Source organism: Microtus ochrogaster, unplaced genomic scaffold, assembly GCF_000317375.1.
Source record: "Microtus ochrogaster isolate Prairie Vole_2 unplaced genomic scaffold, MicOch1.0 UNK10, whole genome shotgun sequence".
NCBI classification, from domain to species: Eukaryota; Metazoa; Chordata; class Mammalia; order Rodentia; family Cricetidae; genus Microtus; species Microtus ochrogaster.
The window spans coordinates 3,960,031-3,980,690 of record NW_004949108.1 but is presented as its reverse complement, the minus strand read 5'-3'; the positions used below and the strand labels follow the sequence as shown (position 1 = coordinate 3,980,690).

At 47.3% G+C, this 20,660-nt stretch overlaps 1 protein-coding gene across 1 annotated transcript in view; it reads right to left on the bottom strand.

Moving 5' to 3' along the window:
* Atp6v1c2 (ATPase H+ transporting V1 subunit C2) overlaps positions 1–20,660 on the bottom strand; it is a 38,678-nt gene that overhangs the window by 17,544 nt on the left and 474 nt on the right. The window contains exons 2-5 of the mRNA XM_005366521.3: positions 19,140–19,278; positions 17,106–17,173; positions 4,022–4,107; positions 3,195–3,224 (exon numbers count right to left, since the gene is read on the bottom strand). Coding sequence (XP_005366578.1) covers positions 3,195–3,224; positions 4,022–4,107; positions 17,106–17,173; positions 19,140–19,268 — 313 coding nt within the window. The 5' untranslated portion in view covers positions 19,269–19,278. The remainder of the gene's footprint in view (positions 1–3,194; positions 3,225–4,021; positions 4,108–17,105; positions 17,174–19,139; positions 19,279–20,660) is intronic.

The following is a 20,660-nucleotide window of genomic DNA, read 5'->3' as shown; positions in this document are numbered from 1 at the left end:
GTGGACTTGCTCGCGGCTTACCTTGGGCTGGGAGATGTGAGTCATCCCATCTGATTTACTCTTTAGCCCTATTAAGGGATGTCAATATCTCCAGAAGGAAGCCCCAGCACAGAGTAAGTTATGTAAGCTCCATCATGGCAGGAAGAAATGACACAGAGCACCCAACGCCCTGCCCATCACAAAGGAAGGTCCTTGGTCCCTGTCCCCATTGTGCCCAGCTATCAGGATCTAGCTATGTTGTAGGAGGAAGGAGGCTTGCCCCTTCACCAGCCCCTTTATAAAATTTACCCTCTTGATTTTATTCCAGAGTGGATAGACTTGGCAGAGACTTGCAAAAAAAACAAAACAAAACAAAACAACAAAAAAACAAACCTCTGTTGAACATTGGCCACAGCACCTCAGCCTGTGACAAGAGAATCTCTAAAATGCTAGGGATAGGACACCTGGTGAGATCTGGGCTCTTGAAAATGGGACATCAGATCACTCTGCCCATGCTCACTGCCACCCCATAAACTGCCAAGGAAAGACTATCTGATGACACAAACTATGGCTACCCATAACCGGGCAGAGTCCTCATTAAAACCTGAAACACCTGGCCAGGTGTGGTGGTGCACAACCATAATCTCAACACTCGGGGGGGGGGTCAAAGCAGGAAGCTCGCCTGGAATTTGACCCTAGCATGAACTACATAGCGGGTTCTAGGCCAGCCTGGGCCATACAGAGTGAGAGTGTTGTGGAAGCCTCCTTGTCCAATCAGACTGACAGATATTAGCATAGGTTTTGGCATTAGGAAAAGCTTTGTCATTCCCATGACCCAAAAGCTAAACAAAGGTCACATGAGGCCTTTCAAGAGACAGCAATGCTAACTGTTGGGAGAGCACTGGCAAGAGAAAGAACGCCCATTGATGACCTCAAGTCTTTCCTGAAGGTGAGGAACTAGCCGCCCGCCAGGACAGATATCAGGGTGATGTGTTGTCAGGGGCACTCCCTCTCCACCCTCCGCATCAGCTGCAGCATCCTGGAGTCCTCCCACCCAGCCCATGGAGTGCTCAACTGCTCTCCCAGACTCTCTGATCAGTCGAGGCTGCTCTAGCTGACCTCCTGCAACGCCCTTGTCTCCAGAGCCCACCACAGGACCTGATAGAACCAAGCATTCCACAGAAGGCTCAAGACACTGACAGCCACACTCTGCACAGCGAATGCAGCCAGGGCAATGTACATACAGCAGAGACACACTTCAGAGAAAGCTCTGCTCTTCATGCCTTGCCACCAAACCCAACGCCCCCATGGATTTCTCTATTAGGAGGGAAGGTTCTGCTGCAGGGTGCAGGGCACTGTGGGTCTCTCTCCCACCAGCCCTGAGCTCCCAGAGGCACCAGGAGGCTGACAATGGTCTCCCACAGGAGCTCAGTAGGCCTCTGGGTTGGTAGCTATGCCCTCTTCCCCCTTATTCCTCTCGCCTGTCTCCCACTTCAGTGCTAGTTCTGGACACTAACCTTTGCTCCAGATCACAACCTGAAAGTCCTTCCTGTCTATACCGTAGGCAGGAATATTACTCCAGAGTGGCCTCCGCCACCCCAGCCTTCCTGCTCTCTCCAAACACACTCCCTACAGGCAGCTGTCTCTTGAGCAACAATGACATCATCTGAAAAACCAAGCCAAGGCCTTGCCAGCATACAAGATTATAACTGCACAGGCAGGCAGCCCAATGCCTGGCTAGCCAGACAGGTCTTCCACAGCCTGAGCCAGACACGTGTGTGTGTGCTCTGCTTCTGCTGGACTCACACGGGTCTTAGCATGCTCCATCACAGCTGGTGGCAAAGACAAGCAAAAGCAAAAGGCACCCAGCAAAGCTAAGAACCTAGACTGAGACTGTTACTAAGTCTATTTGCAAGTGAGGAAAGCAAGGTCACGATGGACAGTGCATGGCATGGCCAGGTCTGACCCCTTCAAGACTTCATGATGCCAATGCCCTAAATTCTCTTGAAGGAGACGGGATTAAAATCCCATGCACAGAACAAAAGAGCTTTAGGAAATTCTATCCCTAGTCTGAGAGTATCCTGCAGAGGAAAGTCTTCTGGGAAAGTGAGTTAAAGTCACTGGGCTTTCTGGGAGGTCTCAATGCAAAGGTGTGGACTTAAGGTTGGGCAGCTACTGTAGGCACTGCCTCACCTTGCTGCCAGGCCTTTGGAAGGGTTGGTTCACAGAGCATGCTCAGAAATGACCTTAGAAGTAACTGGGACGAACCTGCAGAGGCCTTACAGGAAGCCGGGAGGTGACAGCACGTGCTAAACAAGCAACAAAGACCAAGTTTCCTCGTCCCTTAGTGTGCTATCTCCTAGAGACGGTGCACCCGGCAGGGGTGGATCCCACAGTGAACGACACATACATTTAAGTGGCATCAACTTTGAGTTGAAAGCTAAGTGGACGGGTTTGTTTGCTTATCGTGGTTTGTTTGGTTTGGTGTGGTGTTAGGGCTGAATCCAGGGTCCAGCACTTTGCTGGGCAAACACTGCCAATGAGCCGTATCCCCAGTCCTGGAACGCAGTGAGCATTTTAATCAGCATCTTAGTGTATGCTTAAATAAACCATAAACCAGGTGTGGTAATGCACATCTCTCATCCCAGCACTTGGGAACTGAAAGCAAGATGGTCAGAAGTTCAAAGGCACCTTGAGATACACAGTGAGCCTTGACCACATGACATCATCTCAAAAAACAAAATTAAATAATATTACTTGTTTTGCATTCTGCCTGTTATAGTAGATGAGAGAAAATGCCAAGCCAGCGGTTCTAACACCCACTCCAGGAGTGACCTGTTCTAGAAGACCCATGATCCCCATGAACCACATGAAACAAGGTCTGACTGAGCAGACATCCTTACAGAGCAGGTGGGACAGCAGAGAGGCTTCAAGATCATGCAGATAGCAAGCGAAAAGATGCTGAAGTTCACCCCAAGCCCCCAGAATTGATGCAGTCCTGTTTCCAGACAATAAGCAGAGAGGACGGGAGGGAGACAGGAACGAAATAACTGTGAACTGCATCATCTGGGTACGGTGACCAAGCTCTAAGGTAGGTTGCTAGAGAAACTGTTAAGGCCTGAGCACTGTACCCTATGACCAGCCCGAGGCCCCGCCCTCCCAGGGACATGCAGCAGCACACTGAGCATGTGCACGGCAAACAAGACACAACCTACTCTTTAAACACTTCATCTTTTCCTTCAGACCTGAAACATAATATAAGACAGGGTTATTAAACCACAAAGACATGCGGATCCGGTTCAGAATGGGGAGAGTGGATATTCCCATTTGCCAATTTAAACCAGTAGAAGACTTTTAACATTTCCAGGTAGCATGTGTGTGTTCATCTATGTGCTGCTTATCTCAAATGATCTAAGTGTAAATGTGTATGCTCTCGTTTTCAATAGACATGTAGAGACTCAAGGTTAATTCTCTCTACAGATATGTCAATGTTTAATTCTAGAGTTTTCAAAATATCCAAGTGTTGTTTCATGTCCGTGTTTTACTTTTATATATATATTGAGACAATCTTAGATAGCCCAGGCTGGCCGTGAACTTACTCAGTATCTCAGGATGTCCTTCCTGCCTCTACTTCTCTAGTGTAGGATTACAGATGCGTGCCACCATACCTGGGTTTCAAAGTCTCTATGTTTTTGCTACACATTTAGAAATACAGCCCAAATGGCATCTGCACATTTAACAGCCAAGCAGCACTGGGGTGCCTGGATATGTGTCCATCAGCATGGGAAGCCAAAACTCTGGAATGGGGACATTCCGTGTGAAGTGTCTGATGCAGCCCTGCTGTCTCTGGTTGGAGGCATTTCTCACTACATACAGCCACTTCTCACGCCTTGTTTGGTTTAAAAAAAGTGATAAGTGGGTGGAGATGTGTGAGATTTTCCAGAAATGGGACAGTAAGCCTTAACAGAACTGGATATTCAGAGCTCCCATGGTGGCCATCATGAGGGAAATGGCTCCTGAGAAGAAACCTCTGTGGACCTACCTCCGTTAGCCAGGAGGTTCTCGTGGACTTTGCCCTTGGAGTCTTCCATGACTTCCACCACGCTCTGCGCCATTCTCTTTATGAGGCTTTGGGTAGAGAAGAGAGAGCCAGTGAGAGTGAGAAGCTGCCTGCAGGACCACCCCACCCATCCTCCCGGCAGAGAAAGGAGCCCTTGAAGCCACTGGGGGCAGCAATTTGGCAATCTAAGGAGAGACTTAAGACATTAAGAACCTTCGAACCAGTCATTCCACTTCTGGGAAACCATCTTGAGGAAACAGGAAAAAAAAACCCAGAAAAGCCTTCTGAATAAAAAGATGTTCTTTGCAGCAGAGCGGCTGACAATAAGAAACTGGAAGCAACCCGCAGGCTCAACAATAGAGAATTGTTTGAAGATGGTCTATTCAGCAGAGGATTACTAGCCACCCATTGAAAATAAGGTTTACAAAGAATTCCAAATACCGTGGAACAAGGCACGCATTATAATGTTAGAGGGAAAAAAACAAGATAGAAAATTAGACAGTAAGACGATCGCTGGCTGTGCTATGGGTAAATATTTCTACTTGATATTTTTCTAGTATAATCTGGTATTGATTTTATAGAAAAGCCAAACCTTGGGCCTCCAGTGAACACACTAAAAGAACTCAAGCCATATACCAGATTACAGATGGAGGTTGGAATACGTTCCCTTTCATTTTCATTCTCTCTCTCTCTCTCTCTCTCTCTCTCTCTCCCTCCCTCCCTCCCCCCCTCCCTCTCCCTCTCGCCATCCAACTGATGCAAGCCTCCTGTGCTCCAGGATGTCCCCAAACTCACTACATACCTAATGATGACCTTAGACTTCTGATCCTCTTGTTTTTGCCTCCCCGGTGCCAGGAATGCAGCCATGTACCCCTATGCCCAATTTTGTGGTGCTGGGGATAGAACCCAGGGCCTTGTGTATGCTAGACAAACATTCTACCAACTGAATTATGCCCCTAGCTCCAAGTTCCTCCATTATTGCAGGCACAGTCCCACTAACCAAGCCTAGTATGGTACCTTGGGCCTGCCGTAGAAACTGAGGCAGATGGACACCTTGAAAGATCCTGTTGTTTGTTGAAAGCAAGCAAGGGAAAGAGGTAGTCATGTTTTCTTGGCCAAAGTAATCAGGGCTGACAGCCAGAAACTAAAGACCTAAGTGTGAAATAGTTTAAGATGAACAACCACAGCACTTGCCTAGAATGTGAGGCAATGGTTTTGATCCCTAGCACAGTTTAAAAGATATAGATATAGATGATAGATAGACAGATAGAGAGATAATAGATAGATAGATAGATAGATAGATAGATAGATAGATAGATAGATAGATGATAGATGAGGAGAGAGAGAGAGAGAGAGAGAGAGAGAGAGAGAGAGAGAGAGGAGCCAGGCTAGCGATACAGCTCAAATACTTGTCTGGCTTGTCTAGCAGGTAAAGCTCTGGTTCAGTCCACAGCGCCATAAAGATTACGCAGTGCCAGCAGTGGAAGCAGGAGGATCAGAAGTTCAAAGTCATCTCTGGCTACTTAGTAAGTTCGAGGCCAGCCTGTGATATGCAAAACCCTGTTCCAAAACTAAGTAAGGCCAGGCATAGTGGCACATGCCTTTACTCCCAGCATCCGGGAGGCAGAGGCAAGTGAATATTCAGTTTGAGGCTGGTCTAGTCTACACAGCAAGTTCCAGGTCTGCCAGTGGCTAAGATCACTGGCTGTTCTTCCAGACTCCTGGAGTTCAGTTCCTAGCATCCACATGGCAACTCACAACTGTCTGTACCTCCACCTCCAGGGAATTCAACACCTTCACACAGATATACATACACAAAACACCAATGCACATAAAATAAAAAATAAATCATTAAAAAAGGTTTAAAAAATATGTAAATAAAATTTTTTAAAAGAACAACTATTGTCGTCCAAGTACAGGAAACACACCATTAGGCGTTCTTCCAGAGTCTACCTCCCGCTTGGGTCAAGTGTGCTTAGGGCTCCTTTGATAACTGACTCTCATCTGTAGGAGTGTATAAGTGTCAGTTTCTCTGAAATCATTGTTTTAGCCTCACAAGGATTCTGGGAAGTTGAGTATTATCCCATCTATTAGATGAGGAAACTTAAACAATTTGCTCCCTATCAAGTGTCTGCAAGTGGGTTTCAAAGACAAGGCTCCTGGCCACTGGGTCATGTTGCGTTCTGGACCGACACTGTGGCCTGCCTTGTGTTTAAAAGCCGACCAGTGTGGTGTGCCTGCATCTCTTTGATTAGCAGTGCACAGTCTCACTGCGGGGAGCCCTGGCCACAAACCTAACTGAGCGGTTGTCTGGGCCTTAGCCTGGGGTGGTACTGACAGTTTCCCAGGCTTCTTTTTTTTTTTTTGGTTTTTTCGAGACAGGGTTTCTCTGTGGCTTTGGAGCCTGTCCTGGCACTAGCTCTGTAGACCAGGCTGGTCTCGAACTCACAGAGATCCACCTGCCTCTGCCTCCCGAGTGCTGGGATTAAAGGCTTTCCCAGGCTTCTTAATGGAGTCAAGGATGTATTCCCAGGCCTTTGCCTTGAGAGAAAAGTGCTTCAGGCCTCTGGCTGATTGCTCTGGGCTCCCAGGTAAGCTCAGCAGATCAAAGGGAGACGAAATGTCCAGTCTGGTTCCCTCAGGCAGAGATCTTAGCTCCTGCAGCCTCAGGCTTGTGTTTCAGCCCAGGACCCATCATTGTCCCTTAAACTCTGCTACATTCCCACACAATTCTGGCCTCTTCATCACAAGACCTCTTCCAGTTATCCGAAAATGAGTGTGCCTCCTGTTGTCTGCCGGGACGCTGACTCGGTTAGGAAATTTTATACACTAACTAAGCAACTACTGTGCCCTAAGCATTAATAAGTGCTGTAGCCTAAGCCAAGTCCCTGCTGGCGAATAACTGCAGGTTCAGTGCTCTTGAAAGCTCCTTTTCCTTATTCAGATCACCACAGTAACACAAGAGGGTCGGACCTAGTTCTGTGGCCACTGTAACCCATCCATAACTACCTACTTACATGAAGGTGGTGAGGCCCCAGCCGCTACCACATCACCTGGCTCGCAATGTCTGCCAACTGCACAAACAAAGCCTCACCGCACCTCATCCTTCTGCGGGGCTCTACTTCTCCCCATCTGAGCCCCTTCAGAGTGTCTCACCACAGCAAATGTGGTCCCCCAGCACGCACATGGCTTCTGGGACATCTCAGAATGGCATGCTCCGGTGAAGCTCAACGGCTAGAAAGATCGCCTGTTCCACAGAACCGAAGCAACCTGTTGTGATCAGCGGCTGTGGTCACCAGAGAATTACCATGTCACTGATCCAGAACATTTTTTCTAGCCAAAGGGAACTGAAGGGCCTCATGCCCATTTTTAAATTTCCCTTTCTTTCACGTGGTCTCTTTATTGTCAGAAGTGAGCGGCTTCCTCTTCCCTTTAATCAACAGCACAGCAGCCCAACAAGTCTCCCTGCCACAAGGCACCCCATCCCGCTAGGTGCTTCCCATTTGCATTGATGTTGCAGCGATCCACACATTTTGACCTCTTGTATGGGTAGTATAGAGAAGCTACTGGAAGAAAAGGGGTGGTCATTTATAACGGCAGGCAAGGCCCCTCTAATTACAAGAAGCAAATGTCCACGGCCCCCAGAATGCAGAAGCCTGCTTGATTCCCTAGACCCTGGCCAACACTGGTCTTAGGGTCCTTTCAGTCTCTGCCAGTCTGATAGCTGGAAACCTACACGTCACTGTCATCCCGACTTGAGAATGTGTGATCTCCAGAGAGGCTGCGCATCCCTCCTCAGGTCTGCTGACTACAGAAGGCCGCCTTCTTCTGTGAATCGCAAGTTCAAGACCATCCCCTCTTCTGTTTTGTTTTCTTCTGTTGCTTCCTTCATTGATTTGTATGAGTTTCCATGTTGGGAGACCCGGTTCTGGTGCTAGTAGCTAGCAGATGCCATCTTAATGATGGCTTTGTGAACAAGCGACACAGGAAGAACTGATGGGAAACTGCCGGGTCTCTAAGATTCAACGAAGAAAATTCAGGCAGCTTTCTCTAAAATATCTGACCAAAATGAATAGCAAGGACGGGAGCATGGGAGGTGGTGGCGCACACCTTTAATCCCAGCACTCGGGAGGCAGAGGCAGGTGGATCTCTGTGAGTTCAAGGCCAGCCTGGTCTACAAGAACAAGTTCCAGGACAGGCTCCAAAGCTACAGAGAAACCCTGTCTTGAAAAACCAAAAAAAAGGGGGGGATGGGATCTTGACTCAGTGGCCAAAGTCACCTGCCACCAAAAGATCAAGTTCAGTCCCTATGAGACCCACATGGTAGAGCTCTGGAGAGAAACAATTCCCTCAAGGTGTTCTCTAACCTCCACACATGAACTATGGCACCCATTCATGTACACACAAACACACACACACACACACACACAAAATTAATTTTCTTAAAATGTAATGTGTATTAGTTCACATGGGAAGATGTACAGATCATACTAATAACTGTGTAATAATCTTACTTGGTCACATAAATATACATATTCATCAAAACTTACCAATTTGATTACTGCAAATGTACACATTTCACTGTCTATAACCCGTGTCTTGGTGTGTGTGTGTCTTTGTTTGCATGTACAAATGTGAGCAGGTCCACGTGAGTATCTGGGCATATGTGTGAAGCCCAGAGCTCAGCCTTGGGTATCTTCCTCAATCACTCCATATCTTGTCTTTTAAGACAGTGCTTCTCATTGAACCTGCAGCTCAAATACTCGGCAAGCCTGCTGGGCCAGGAAGGCCAGGGTCCTTCAGTCTTTGGTCCACCCCTGGAAGTGTGATTGCAAGCTTGAACAACCTTGTCCAGCCTGTGTAAACAAAATCAAATCCAAAACAATGGACAGCCCTGGTGGACCGGTAGCCTCCACATGCACACACAAAACTGCAAAGCTTTTTTTAAAAAGATACAAATAAATTGAAAAGAAAAAGGGAAAGTTAACTTTGTTTTTAAAACATAAAATAGCAATGTAATTGTAATTTCTATAATTTTACTTTTGATATTTATTTTACCTTTTGAGCATTTGTGTCTGTTTGGGTGTATGTGCCTGAGAGTATGGGTGCCCACAGAATCTAGAAGAGGGGGTCGGATGCTCTGAAGGTGAAATACAGGCAGTTGGGGTTGTGAAACTGCAATCAGGTCCTCTGGAGGAGCAGCAAGTGCTCTTAACCACTGAGCCATCTCTCCAGACCCTAGTTTATTTTATTTGTTTTGTTTTTCCAGACAGGGTTTCTCTGCCCTAGAACTCACTCTGTAGACCAGGCTGGCCTTGAACTCAGATCTGTCTGCTTCCCAAAATCCTGGGATTAAAGGTACCCGTCACCACCTCAGACCCTGGTTTATTTTAAATAGCCTCATTTGCACTTTATCTTACACATCCACTGATTTGTAGCAGGACATTTGTCTATTTTAATTGTTGAATGATAATTCTACTAATAAGTTAGAAACCCCCAAAAAAAGAAAAAAGAAAAGACAGAAAGACAGAAGAAAGAAAGAAGAAAGAAAGAAAGAGAGAGAGAAAGAAAGAAAGAAAGAAAGAAAGAAAGAAAGAAAGAAAGAAAGAAAGAAAGAAAGAAAATGCAAAAAGTAGATCTTGGCCCCAAAAGTAGCTCCCCCAGGGTCCAAGCATAGAACTGCAGCACCCTTGCCCTAGGGGTACAGAAGAACACCAGGTGGGAGAGACCTCAGATCCCCAGCTTCGGTAACCACAAGCCAGGAAGTGGCTGCTGTGCCGGGCCTGAGGCCCTGGAAGACCCAGTCTCTAGGTAGGAGGGCAGAGGCTGCAGCTACTGAATGACTCTGGAAGGGAAGGCTCATTCCTCAGTCACCTGAGTCACAGTTCCCAGGGCCCAAGCAAAGAGCAGATTCTTCCTAAGTGGCCTTAAGACATAGTGGCCCCAAGGGAGTTCGCCCTGCTATTGTACGACAGAGTCCCAGTGTCTGACCAGCCCGGCCAGACAAGTCCTCATCTGGGGCCCCGCCTGCCCCAGGAGCTGCAGCCCAGTCCTCCAGCCCTTCTGGAAGGAAGTGTTTGTCTGCTCCGTCTCTCAGGATGGCAGGTGCAAGGTTCCAAGCTCCTCCAGGGCAAATCGGCACTGCAAAAGTCAGGCTTTGGGGCTAGGGCCATGACTCAGTTGTCAAGTGTTTGCCTTAAGAACCCAAAGGCCTAAGCGTGATACCCAGACCCATGCTAAAAATGAAATAGTGTGGTGGTGCATGTCTGTAATCAGTGCTGGGGAGGCACAGGCAGGTCTCTGAGACTTCCTGGCTAGCCAAGCTGCTTGATGAGACCTGGATCCCGGTGAGAGACCCTGTCCCAAAAGAAAAAATGTGGCTAGCTCCTGGGGAACAATGACTGAGGTTGTGCTTTGGCCTTCATACACACACACACACACACACACACACACACACACACACACACACACACACACAGAGCCAGGCTTCCCCCTCTCTCCTGACTCATTGGAAAATTTTAGCAAACCAGAATAGAGTTGGTCTGACATTGTCCGTACGCCTGGAGGAGGAGAGAAAACAGGTTACAAGGCTGGGCCCAGGGAATGTCTCCAGGACTGAAGAAACGAGTTCTGCCTCGGAAGCCTTCCTTGGTCCTCCAAAGGGACTCTGTTGAGCATTGACTGACTCCTCACCAAACAAGACAAAGCCTAAGTGCTGAGGCCGACAGAGCGAGGAAGACTACCCGAGGAAGACTACCCGGAGCCACACAGCTCATCTGAGCCTGCGTGTCTCCATCACAGACGCAGGTCTCCATCTGCTAGAGGACAACCAGAAGGCCCAAACTTGCCCTGTGTCCTCCTACCCCCAGTGTGCCCAGATGGGAAATACCATGCAGGGGAGTGCCTGGCCCAAGAAGTGAGCCTAGAAGCTTCCACACAGGGTGGGATGTGTGATTTACTCCAGTCTTTATTCCTGCCTCTGCCAAAGGACAATGACATACGCTCTAAAGCAAAGTCACCAGGAAGAGGTAAGCAGAGATCCATAGTAACTTTCTTTATATAAAAACAAAGATTGGGGCTGGAGAGATGGCTCAGAAGTTAAGAACATTGACTGTTCTTCCAGAGGTCCTGAGTTCAATCCCTAGCAACCACATGGTGGCTCACAACCATCTATAATGAGATCTGATGCCCTCTTCAGGCCTGCAGGCAAACATGCAGATAGAACACTATATTTATAATAAATAAATAATTTTTTTATTTTATTTTTTTTTTTGTTTTTGGTTTTTCGAGACAGGGTTTCTCTGTGGCTTTGAAGCCTGTCCTGGAACTCTCTCTGTAGACCAGGCTGGTCTCGAACTCACAGAGATCTGCCTGCCTCTGCCTCCAGAGTACTGGGATTAAAGGCGTGCGCCACCATCGCCCGGCATAATTTTTTTTTAAAAAAGCAAAGATTGAATGAGGCTTCTAGAGGTTTCTAGAGGTTCTCTGCTCCAGGGAGCTCTGGGCCCAGATATACCTTGCTTTAACTTCCACACTGGAAGCTTTGAAGACACTGAAGTTTAAAGAAGATAAATCTGGAGGGAAGTGCCTGTAATCCAGGCCACTCAAGAGGCTCAGGAAAAAAGGTGGAAAATTCAGGGCCTGCCTAGAGATGGTAAAGTGAGTTGAAGGGCAACCTGGACAACTTTTTGAGATCTTGTTTTTTTTAAAAAAAAACGTGCCGGGTGCTGGTGGTGCACACCCTTAATCCCAGCACTCGGGACGCAGAGGCAGGCGGATCTCTGTGAGTTTGAGCCAGCCTGGTCTACGAAGCAAATTCCAGGACAGCCAGAGTTATTACAGAGAAATCCTGTCTTGAAAAAAAAAAAGTCAGGCGGTGGTGGCGCATGCCTTTAATCCCAGCACTCGGGAGGCAGAGACAGTTGGATCTGTGTGAGCTCAAAGCCAGCCTGGTCTACAGAGCAAGTTCCAGGACTGGCTCCATAGCTACAGAGAAACGCAAACAGTCTCAAAAAACCAACCAACCAACCAAACAAACAAACAAAAGAAATTTAAAAAGTCTGGGGACAGAACTCAGTATTTGTCTAGTAAGCAAGCATAAAGCTGTAAGTTCAATTCAGGTGCACAAAAATGAGTGAATGAATGAATGAATAAGTCTTTACAGAAATCCTCCTGTAGAGTGTAGAGCCACTCAACAAAATTACCTTTGCCAAGCACAACAGAATTCTCGCTGGCAAGTTGGCATTCTATAACTCGAGCCCACACTGTGGCCCAGCAGAGCAACCTCTCAGGAGGTGGACGCAGGAAGATTGGGCATTTGAGGTCATCCTTCTCTATCTAACAAATTCGATGCCAACCTGTGCTACCTGAAACCTTATCTCAAAACATGAAAACAACAGAAAACCAAAGCACCTCTAGCCATGGTTTGCCCCCAGAAGAGACATGGGTAAGGCAGGGTGCTAGATCCAAACACAGACCCAGAGGACTGTCATGAATTGCCCTGAAGACCTACAAGAGTTCAGCACCCCAAGTATCCGGAGAGCAGTGGTTCAGTAAACAGGCATTTGCATTTGGACACTTTTCCACCAAGTCACTGTGCCCTGATACAGGCTCCTGTCCCCCCAGAATGAGGCTCCAGGACACACTAGGGGAGAGCACCCTGGGGAGGTATCCAGGGACTGCATGACCAAATGCGGGGAAAGGCGAAGCATGAAAACGGAACTAGAGGTGGTTAATAGGCACTTGAAAATGTTTAGTTTGGCGGTGAGTCCGAGAAACACTCATGAAAACAAGCACACGGCCTCCTCCTTCTGCCTGGTAAGTGGGCATTCTCTCTGATGGGGATGAAGAAAGGGCCTCTGGCTACCCCACAGGGACAGTTTGGCAATGTGTACCAACAGCTTAAATATGCCATGGCATTTGACCATGTAAGTGCGTGCGTGCGTGCGTGCGTGTGTGCATACACGTTACTGAGAATCAAACCCAAGGAGAACTAATAATTGCCATCTGGGGGTATTAGGATAATCAAAAACACAGTTACATTAATGACGAAAGCAATATGTAAAAGAACAAAGATAACCACTTATTCAGTGTGTTAAGTATAATAGAATGAAATGTATATTCTAGCGCCATAAGAAAGAAACAATGGTGCAAACCTATACAATCCTGGCACTCAGGAGGGCTGAATCAGTAAGGCTAGGGGAACTCAAGGCTAGCCTGAGCTACGTATGGAGGCTGTCTTATAAACAAGAGTTGGGTGGGAGAGATGGCTCAGCAATGAAGGGTGCTTACTGTTCTCACAGAAGACTCAAGCTTGTTTCCTAGCAACCCTGCCTATAAGTCCTCACAACTGCCTATAAGTCCAGCTCCTGAGAATATGATGCTCTCTTCTGGCTTTCATAAGCATTGCACACACACACACACACACACACACACACACACACACACACACAATTAATAATAAAACAAATCTTTTAAAAATAACAAACAGTAGGTCAGATCACAAGGAAAATTTCAAATTCTCAAAGGTAGAACTAGCTCCTGATTCATTCTTTGATAATACAGCAAAAGAATTAAAAATGAAAAAAGCAGAAATAACATTTTTTAAAGATTAACTTTTCAAATATATAAAGATTAAAAATTGCAGAATACCTAAATTACACTAAAACAACACACATTAAATTATGAAAGCATAAACATACAGAGAAAAAAATTCATTGCTTTTGGCATTTCAAATAAAAATATTAGCAGAGGCTGGTGGTTAAATCAGACAAACTAATTTTATCCCTGGGGCTCAGATGGCAGAAAGAAAAAAATTAGTTCCCACAGTTGTCCTTTGACTGATGTATGCATGCACAAAAAATAAATAATAAATAAATAAAAATTTTAAACTAAGCAAGCAATTAAATATGCTTTTTTGGAAAAAGAAAAGAAAAGCACCCAGACAAAGCAAGAAGGAAACAAGGTTATATGTAAAAGTAAACTTTAAAATTTATAGGTCACGCAATGGGAGATGGGAAGCCTGGAGACCTCTTTAGGACTCTAGCCCGCATCCATTCACGGTGTCCTGATAAGAACTGTCTGGCATTGCTGTGCAGACAGCCACCCTCACGGATGTAATCTCTGATCAGTCACCTCCTAGACAACTTCATGGGACCACAAGGGAAAGGCAAAGCCACCCAAGGGCAAGTGGCAGTCAACAAGGTACCGGAGGAACCCAGGGGCACAGCTGAGTGGCCGTGTGGGACCACATGCCTGTGAAATACAATATACCGACTGGCACTACAGACCAGGCTGAGGATCTGTGAAGGACTTGACTATTCAGAAGGGGCTTTTAATGGAAAAATAAATAGGTTTCTTAAATTTTTAAAAATGATTTACACAGGTAGTGCGAAGGAATACTTTTCTAAAAACAGAGCTCCCGTAAGCAGAAGCCTTGCAGCTGCATGGAAAAACACTCTTGTGCCCAGGTAAATAAATAATAAAAGGATATGGAAACGATACACCTTGAAAACTGTTCCTTCTCTGTTCCCCTGGCCAGAGGCAGTGCTGACAGGTTCCCGCTGCATGGCTTACAGGCCCAGCTAGCATGAATTTATCTAGTAACACTTGAGTACTATTCAAAGAATTGGGGTGACCGGAGGATTTATAACTAGAGTCCTTTCCTTTTATCCGAAGCTCTAGTACAGAAAGATTTCTAAGGCGAGACACCTGCCTTGAATGAGGCTGTATTTGAGGGCGCTCACAGAACACAACTGTCCTTAGTCTCCAGTAGGAACATACCTGGGGATGCATGCCTACCAGGAAACCGGAGACAGTACACTTTCATCCCTTACCACACCTAGTCTCTGCTTTTAAAAATGGTTTTGCGGCCTCTGTGTTTCCCAAGGATGACCCTCATCCTGCTAGCATATGTGCACATGTACATTTGTATGTTTCTTAAGCACATGCTGCATTACCACCAGGGGAGATGCAAGAAATCAAAATGTATAGGGCAGAATATGAATTCCTATCAGGAGGAAATAGCATGCAAAAAACAAACAAACAATAATAACCCCAGAGCCAGAAGCATCTCGCATCAGAGTTCTCAGTGCTGCCTGGGCTTCAGTGAGGGAGGAAGGAGCTAAGGCGTGGGCACAGGGGTAGTTAATGGTGTTGAGATCTAGAAAAAGGAACGGCTGAAGAGCTGCCGTTTCTGCAGCCAGGCGGGAAACAGCCCATGCTTCCCAAGCCCACTGTATAGGGCTGCACAACCTCACCCTGCAGCCTGCCTGGAGAGGGAAAACTGAAAGCCTGAAGCAGTCTTGGGCAGGGGGCTGCGCTCAGGGTCTCTGCTTCTGCATAGATCATCATCTGCTGGCTGAGTTATCAAAGGCAGGCCAGGCCTCTGTCTCACAAAGCACAGCCTCGAAAGGAAGTGGACACAGGGGACTCTGCTCCTTTTCCTTCACAGGTTCAAGACTGGCATGACATCTCTCCCCTTCACTCATTCGTGGGAGCAGAGCAGTAGCCACTGTTACCTCGTGGTTCTCTTCATGGCTAATTTCTTGTCATAGCTTTGCAAACTACAGTGACAAGGATTGCTTCCAGCTATAGCTATATTGCTCCCTCACAGAGCAAAAGACAGATAGATCAAAGATCCGAAAATCCAGTTCTGAGGCCGTTTTGGTAAGAGTATGGATGGGATCAACAATTCTGCTAGGGGCAATCAGGGCCTGTGCGTGGACTCTCTGAGTCTGTGTCTCCACTTTCATTACTTCTACGTGTATACCAAAAACAGTCACCAGTGCACTGTTGGCAAAAGCTAAAGACTTGGAAACATAAGCATCCAACAACAAAGAGACAAGCAAATCTGCTCAAGGTAACACACCCAGACAAACAAACAGGCAGTTGTGAGCTAACATGAAACTTTCACTGAGGTATACTAATATGCAAAGTGGAAAAAAGCAGGATATACTATGTATGTTATCATACATATATAATATATTTTATTTACCTAGAATTATTCTAAGGCTATACGGTTTTATTCGTGAGACAGACTCAAGTAGCCCAAGTGACCTCTTGCTATGCAGAAGGTGACCCTGAGTTCTGGATCCTTTTGTTCCTGCCTCCCAAGGGCTGAGATAATAGGCAAGAAATCTTACTGTGTTGAGTAGGGCATAGTGGCCCATGTCTTTAATCCCAACACTAGGGAGGCAAAGGCAGGCAAGTCCATGTGAGTTGAAGGCCAGCCTGGTCTGCAAAGGGATTTCCAGGCAGCTAGGGATGTTATAGAGAAAGCCTGTCTTAGAAGAACAAAACCAAAAACCAACAAGAAAAGATATTGCTATGTTGAGTAGGCTGGTTTTGATCTCGTGGACTCAAGCAACAGGCACAAGTCCCTGCATCTACCAAGGCTATACACATATTGACTTGTACTTTCACCGGCTACCTCTGGAAGCTTCACCTGCTAAAGTTATGATGACAAAGCTTCAAGAGAGAAAAAATGAGGTGATGAGGGAACGGGGAGGAGGCAAACAGATCCAAAGAAAATCTAACTTTCATTCTGTGGCCTTGTTTTTGTTTTGAATTTTTTCTTATGTATATACATCAGTAAAAAACAAACTGAAGGCAAACATGGTGCCTTGGCTAGCACGTAGCATGCTGAAGAAGTTTAAAGACAGCCAGGGCTGCTACACAGTTCAAAGTCAACCTAGGCAACTTACTGAGACTCAGAACAAAAGGAGAGGAGAGGAGAAGAGAGGAGAGGAGAGGGGAGGGGAGGGGAGGGGAGGAAAGGGAGGGAGGAAGGAAGAAAGGAAAGGAAGAAGGGAGGAAGGGAGGAAGGAAAGGAGGGAAGAAAGGAGGAGCTGTTTCAAAAAAAAATAACCAAACCCACTAAAGAGGGACCCAAAGGACCCAGCACTGTTGACACAACATCCCCAGGTGAACCCACTGGTTTTTTCCTCTGGCTTCTGAGACCAGATTTAGACAGGCCATACTTTGGTTTGGCCAAAGCAAGAGCACTGTGTGCACTGACAACAATGTCAAATTCTTACTTGTATATAGTAAATAAGAAATGTTTTACCTTTCAGCAAAGGTATCAAGTTTCCCCAACTCATCAGAGAGACCAACAAGGGAATCCAAGGTCCCCACCTAGAAAAGACCATAAAGGAATTAAAGTTCATGTTCTTTCTGGACAGGAGTGTAAGGTGTCCCTTTCAACAGTCACATAGGGACTCACTTCCCTTTGAGTTGGATGTCTTTAGCCAACATCCAGACTAACGATGGGAAAACACCTATATTAAGAACTATCTCTTTAGCTGGGTGGTAGTGGTGCACACCTTTAATCCCAGCACTCGGGAGGCAGAGTAGGTGGATCTCTATGAGTTTGAGGCCACCCTGATCTACTGAGTGAGATCCAGGAAAGCCAAAGCTGTTACACGGAGAAACCCTGTCTCAAAAAACAACAAAAACCTCTTTTTAGCTTTATTATTATCTGTGTGGTATGTACATGTCAGTGTGTATGTCCTATGTATACTCATTGTGCAGATACTTATACATGTAGAGGTCAGAGGTCAACATAGGGTGTCTTCTTCAATTTCTTTCTCTCTTGTTATTTGAGACAGAGTCACTGAAAAATGGAGCTCACCAGTTCAGCTAGACTGGGTGACCAGGGACCTCATCTCGGCTTGTCTGGGGCTGAGATTACAGGGACCCTGTCGCTGCTTGCCCAGTGCTGGGATTACAGGTGCCCCCATCTCTGCTTGTCTGGGGCTAAGATTACAGGGACCCTGTCTCTGCTTGCTCAGTTCTGGATGACAGGTGCATGGCAGTGAAACCTGTTACAGATGCTAGGGATCCAAACTTGCTTCCTTATTTTTTAAAATTGCATTTTCTGGGGCAGGATGACAACAGAATGAGCTGAAATCATCTCTCTCTCCCAGGAAGGGCTATTGATGACCTGACCTCAGCTCAGTTTGTAGCGGGCCTTTTCAGACTCGGGGTCTGTTTCTTAGTATAGCAACAAATGTGGTGTCTTTCCAGAGACATGGGAAGGAAGAGTGTGCTCCTCAGTACAGGATGACAGGTGGGCACGCCCAGCTTTTTACATGGCTGTTGGGACCTGAACTCGGGTACTCTACAGACTATAGCCCAAGCCTCCTCCCTCCCTTTCCTCCCAGCCCCGTCTCTCTGAGAAAGGGTCTGACAACTTAGCCTTGGAACTTCATTTGTAGAGCAGGCCGGCCTAGAATTTATAGCCATCCTCTAGTTTGCCTCCAGAGTACAGGGATTATGGATGTGAGCCACCATGCCTGGCCTGACTAATCTTTTTGAAAACGATCGTTCCTGGAGGCTGGAGAGATGACTCAGTCGTTGAGAGCCCTGGCTGCTCTTCTGAGGACCCAGGTTCCATTCCCAGCATCCACATGGCTGAAGTTACAAGGTCTCTAATGGCCTCTTCTGTCTTTCATAGGCCCCAGGCACATACATGGTGAACAAACATATATCCAAACAGAAACACTCATATAAACTAAATATATTTTTTAAAAGATTGTTCCCGTCTCGCTCATCTTTTAACGTTTGTTTCATCCTAACCTCCCCATCCACCGCAAGAGCCCTCTCAGAATCCCCCATTTGAACCCTCACTGCATCCTCTTTCTCCCCTCCAGCAGAATCAGAAGTCCTGGGCTTCCTGGACTCCCTCTAGTCAAGAAAAACATCAGAGCTGATGGGCTTCCAAACCCTTTAGCTATGCCGCAGGTCTGTTTAGATACTGCAGACAACACAGGAACACTCCAGGAGCCACTGCCAAGGACCCCTTCCACTTCCCATCCACACTCTATCTGCCATGGCCTGCCCTATTCATGCTTACCTGTGGCTTCAAGTCCCAAGAGGCCACAATTAATCTGGGGCTGTGGCAGAAAGTCCCATTGACACCCTGCCCCTCTACCTCTGTTCATCCTCTAGCTCAGGCTTATTTTTATTTTTCTTTACCATTCCTACATGTGCCTTACTTAACTCCTTCTGCTCTCGTTGGTTTCCGAGGAATTCGCCTTCTTGCTCAGAAATCCCTGCCCTCCTCCAATCCATAACCCTCTCCCTCCTCTGGGGCTCTTACCTTGAAGTCAGGGATGGCAAACTTGGTGTTGCGGGACAGGTTGGACTTTGAGGTTACATGGTTCATCCTCTCCAGAGCTTGTAAGTTTTCCTTATCACCAGGAGCCGAAATAAGCCAAAACTCGGACATGTTTCTAAGTCTTTCGGTTATCCGGTTACCAGCGGGCACCAAGACAAATGCACACAAACAGAAACAGGAGCGGAGATGTGTCAGATGTCCACTTCACCCTTCCTTACCTCAGAATTAATCCTCTCCGGGCCCTGCCGCCTTTCAGTTTGTCATGCCTGGGCTTCGACCTTCTGCTGCATTTTCAGCAGCTTTAAGGACACCTATCTGCCCCCTAAGCATTCTGTCTGCACCCCACAGGGAAGCCTCATGGCCCACCCACCATAGGTGCTCTGATTGATCCCAGACTGTCTGCTTACACTCCCCGGGCTCGGGCGCATGGAGCCTCCTGGGAAGACACTTTCCATCTTTACATACTGTTTTTTATGGAATCCAGAAAGGGTGGCTAGAGATGGGAGACAAGGGATTTTTCACCGTATAACATCAGTTCAAGCCCCAGATCTCAACTGGTTTAGAATGGAATTAGCTGTAGAAACAAACTTCAAGAGAGCTTTTCAAAGAGTTACTAGTCTTTTTTTCTGCTGAGAAAGAAGGCTCTCTGTGGGGCCAGATAGCTTGCTGGGCCGGCACAACCAGCAGTTTCAACGTTGCATAGGGGTGCAGGGGCCTTGATTTGTTCTGCCCATTCAAACGTGTGTACATCCACACCTTCCCCCTTGGCGAGTTCTCCTCTCCTGTCACCTCCCTGGTGCATCCCGTCCTGGGACATCTACAGAAAACTGGAGAATCACCACTGGATAGCATGAGCCCCCGCGGAGCCCTTTTCTCTCTACATCCACCTCACACCAACCTGAGACCCTGCGCGTCCCTGTTAACCTTGCACAAACCAAATGCTGTTCTTTCTGACCTGACCGTATATCGCCTGAGGACAAACTGGCTAGTGCGCAGCTCCTGGGGAGATGCCACCTGCTAAGCCGGGAAGAGTGCGGCGTGGGCGCCGGCTTCCCACGTTCCCACATAGAAGGTGCACACCCGGGCCGCGAGGACGCAAGGAGGTGCAGACTCCATGAGGGTGGTAGGTCGTGTCCCCCCTGGCTGTCTCAGCAGTTCACTCCCCACCCCTGACTCTTGTTGCTACTCAACCACGCGTCCTTACCAGGAGCAGCGGGAGATTGTCTGGGCTGTAGAAGACACGCAGGGACGCGGGGCGGGAGGCACGGCCGGAGCGCAGGCCGGCTCCCGGGAGGCACAGGCTTCAATAGTCCGGTGCGCGCCCCGCCCCGCCTTTTATCCCAGCGGGAGGGGCAATCCTAGGCCCCTCGGACATTTGCATACGGGCTGCCCGCCTCCCTTGGTGTCCCTGTTGTTGTGGCGCTGCTGGGGACCCGCGACTCGCAGAGCAAGCTCCGGGGCAGGATATATATACAGACAGGGTACAGAAGAGCACTAGTTGAC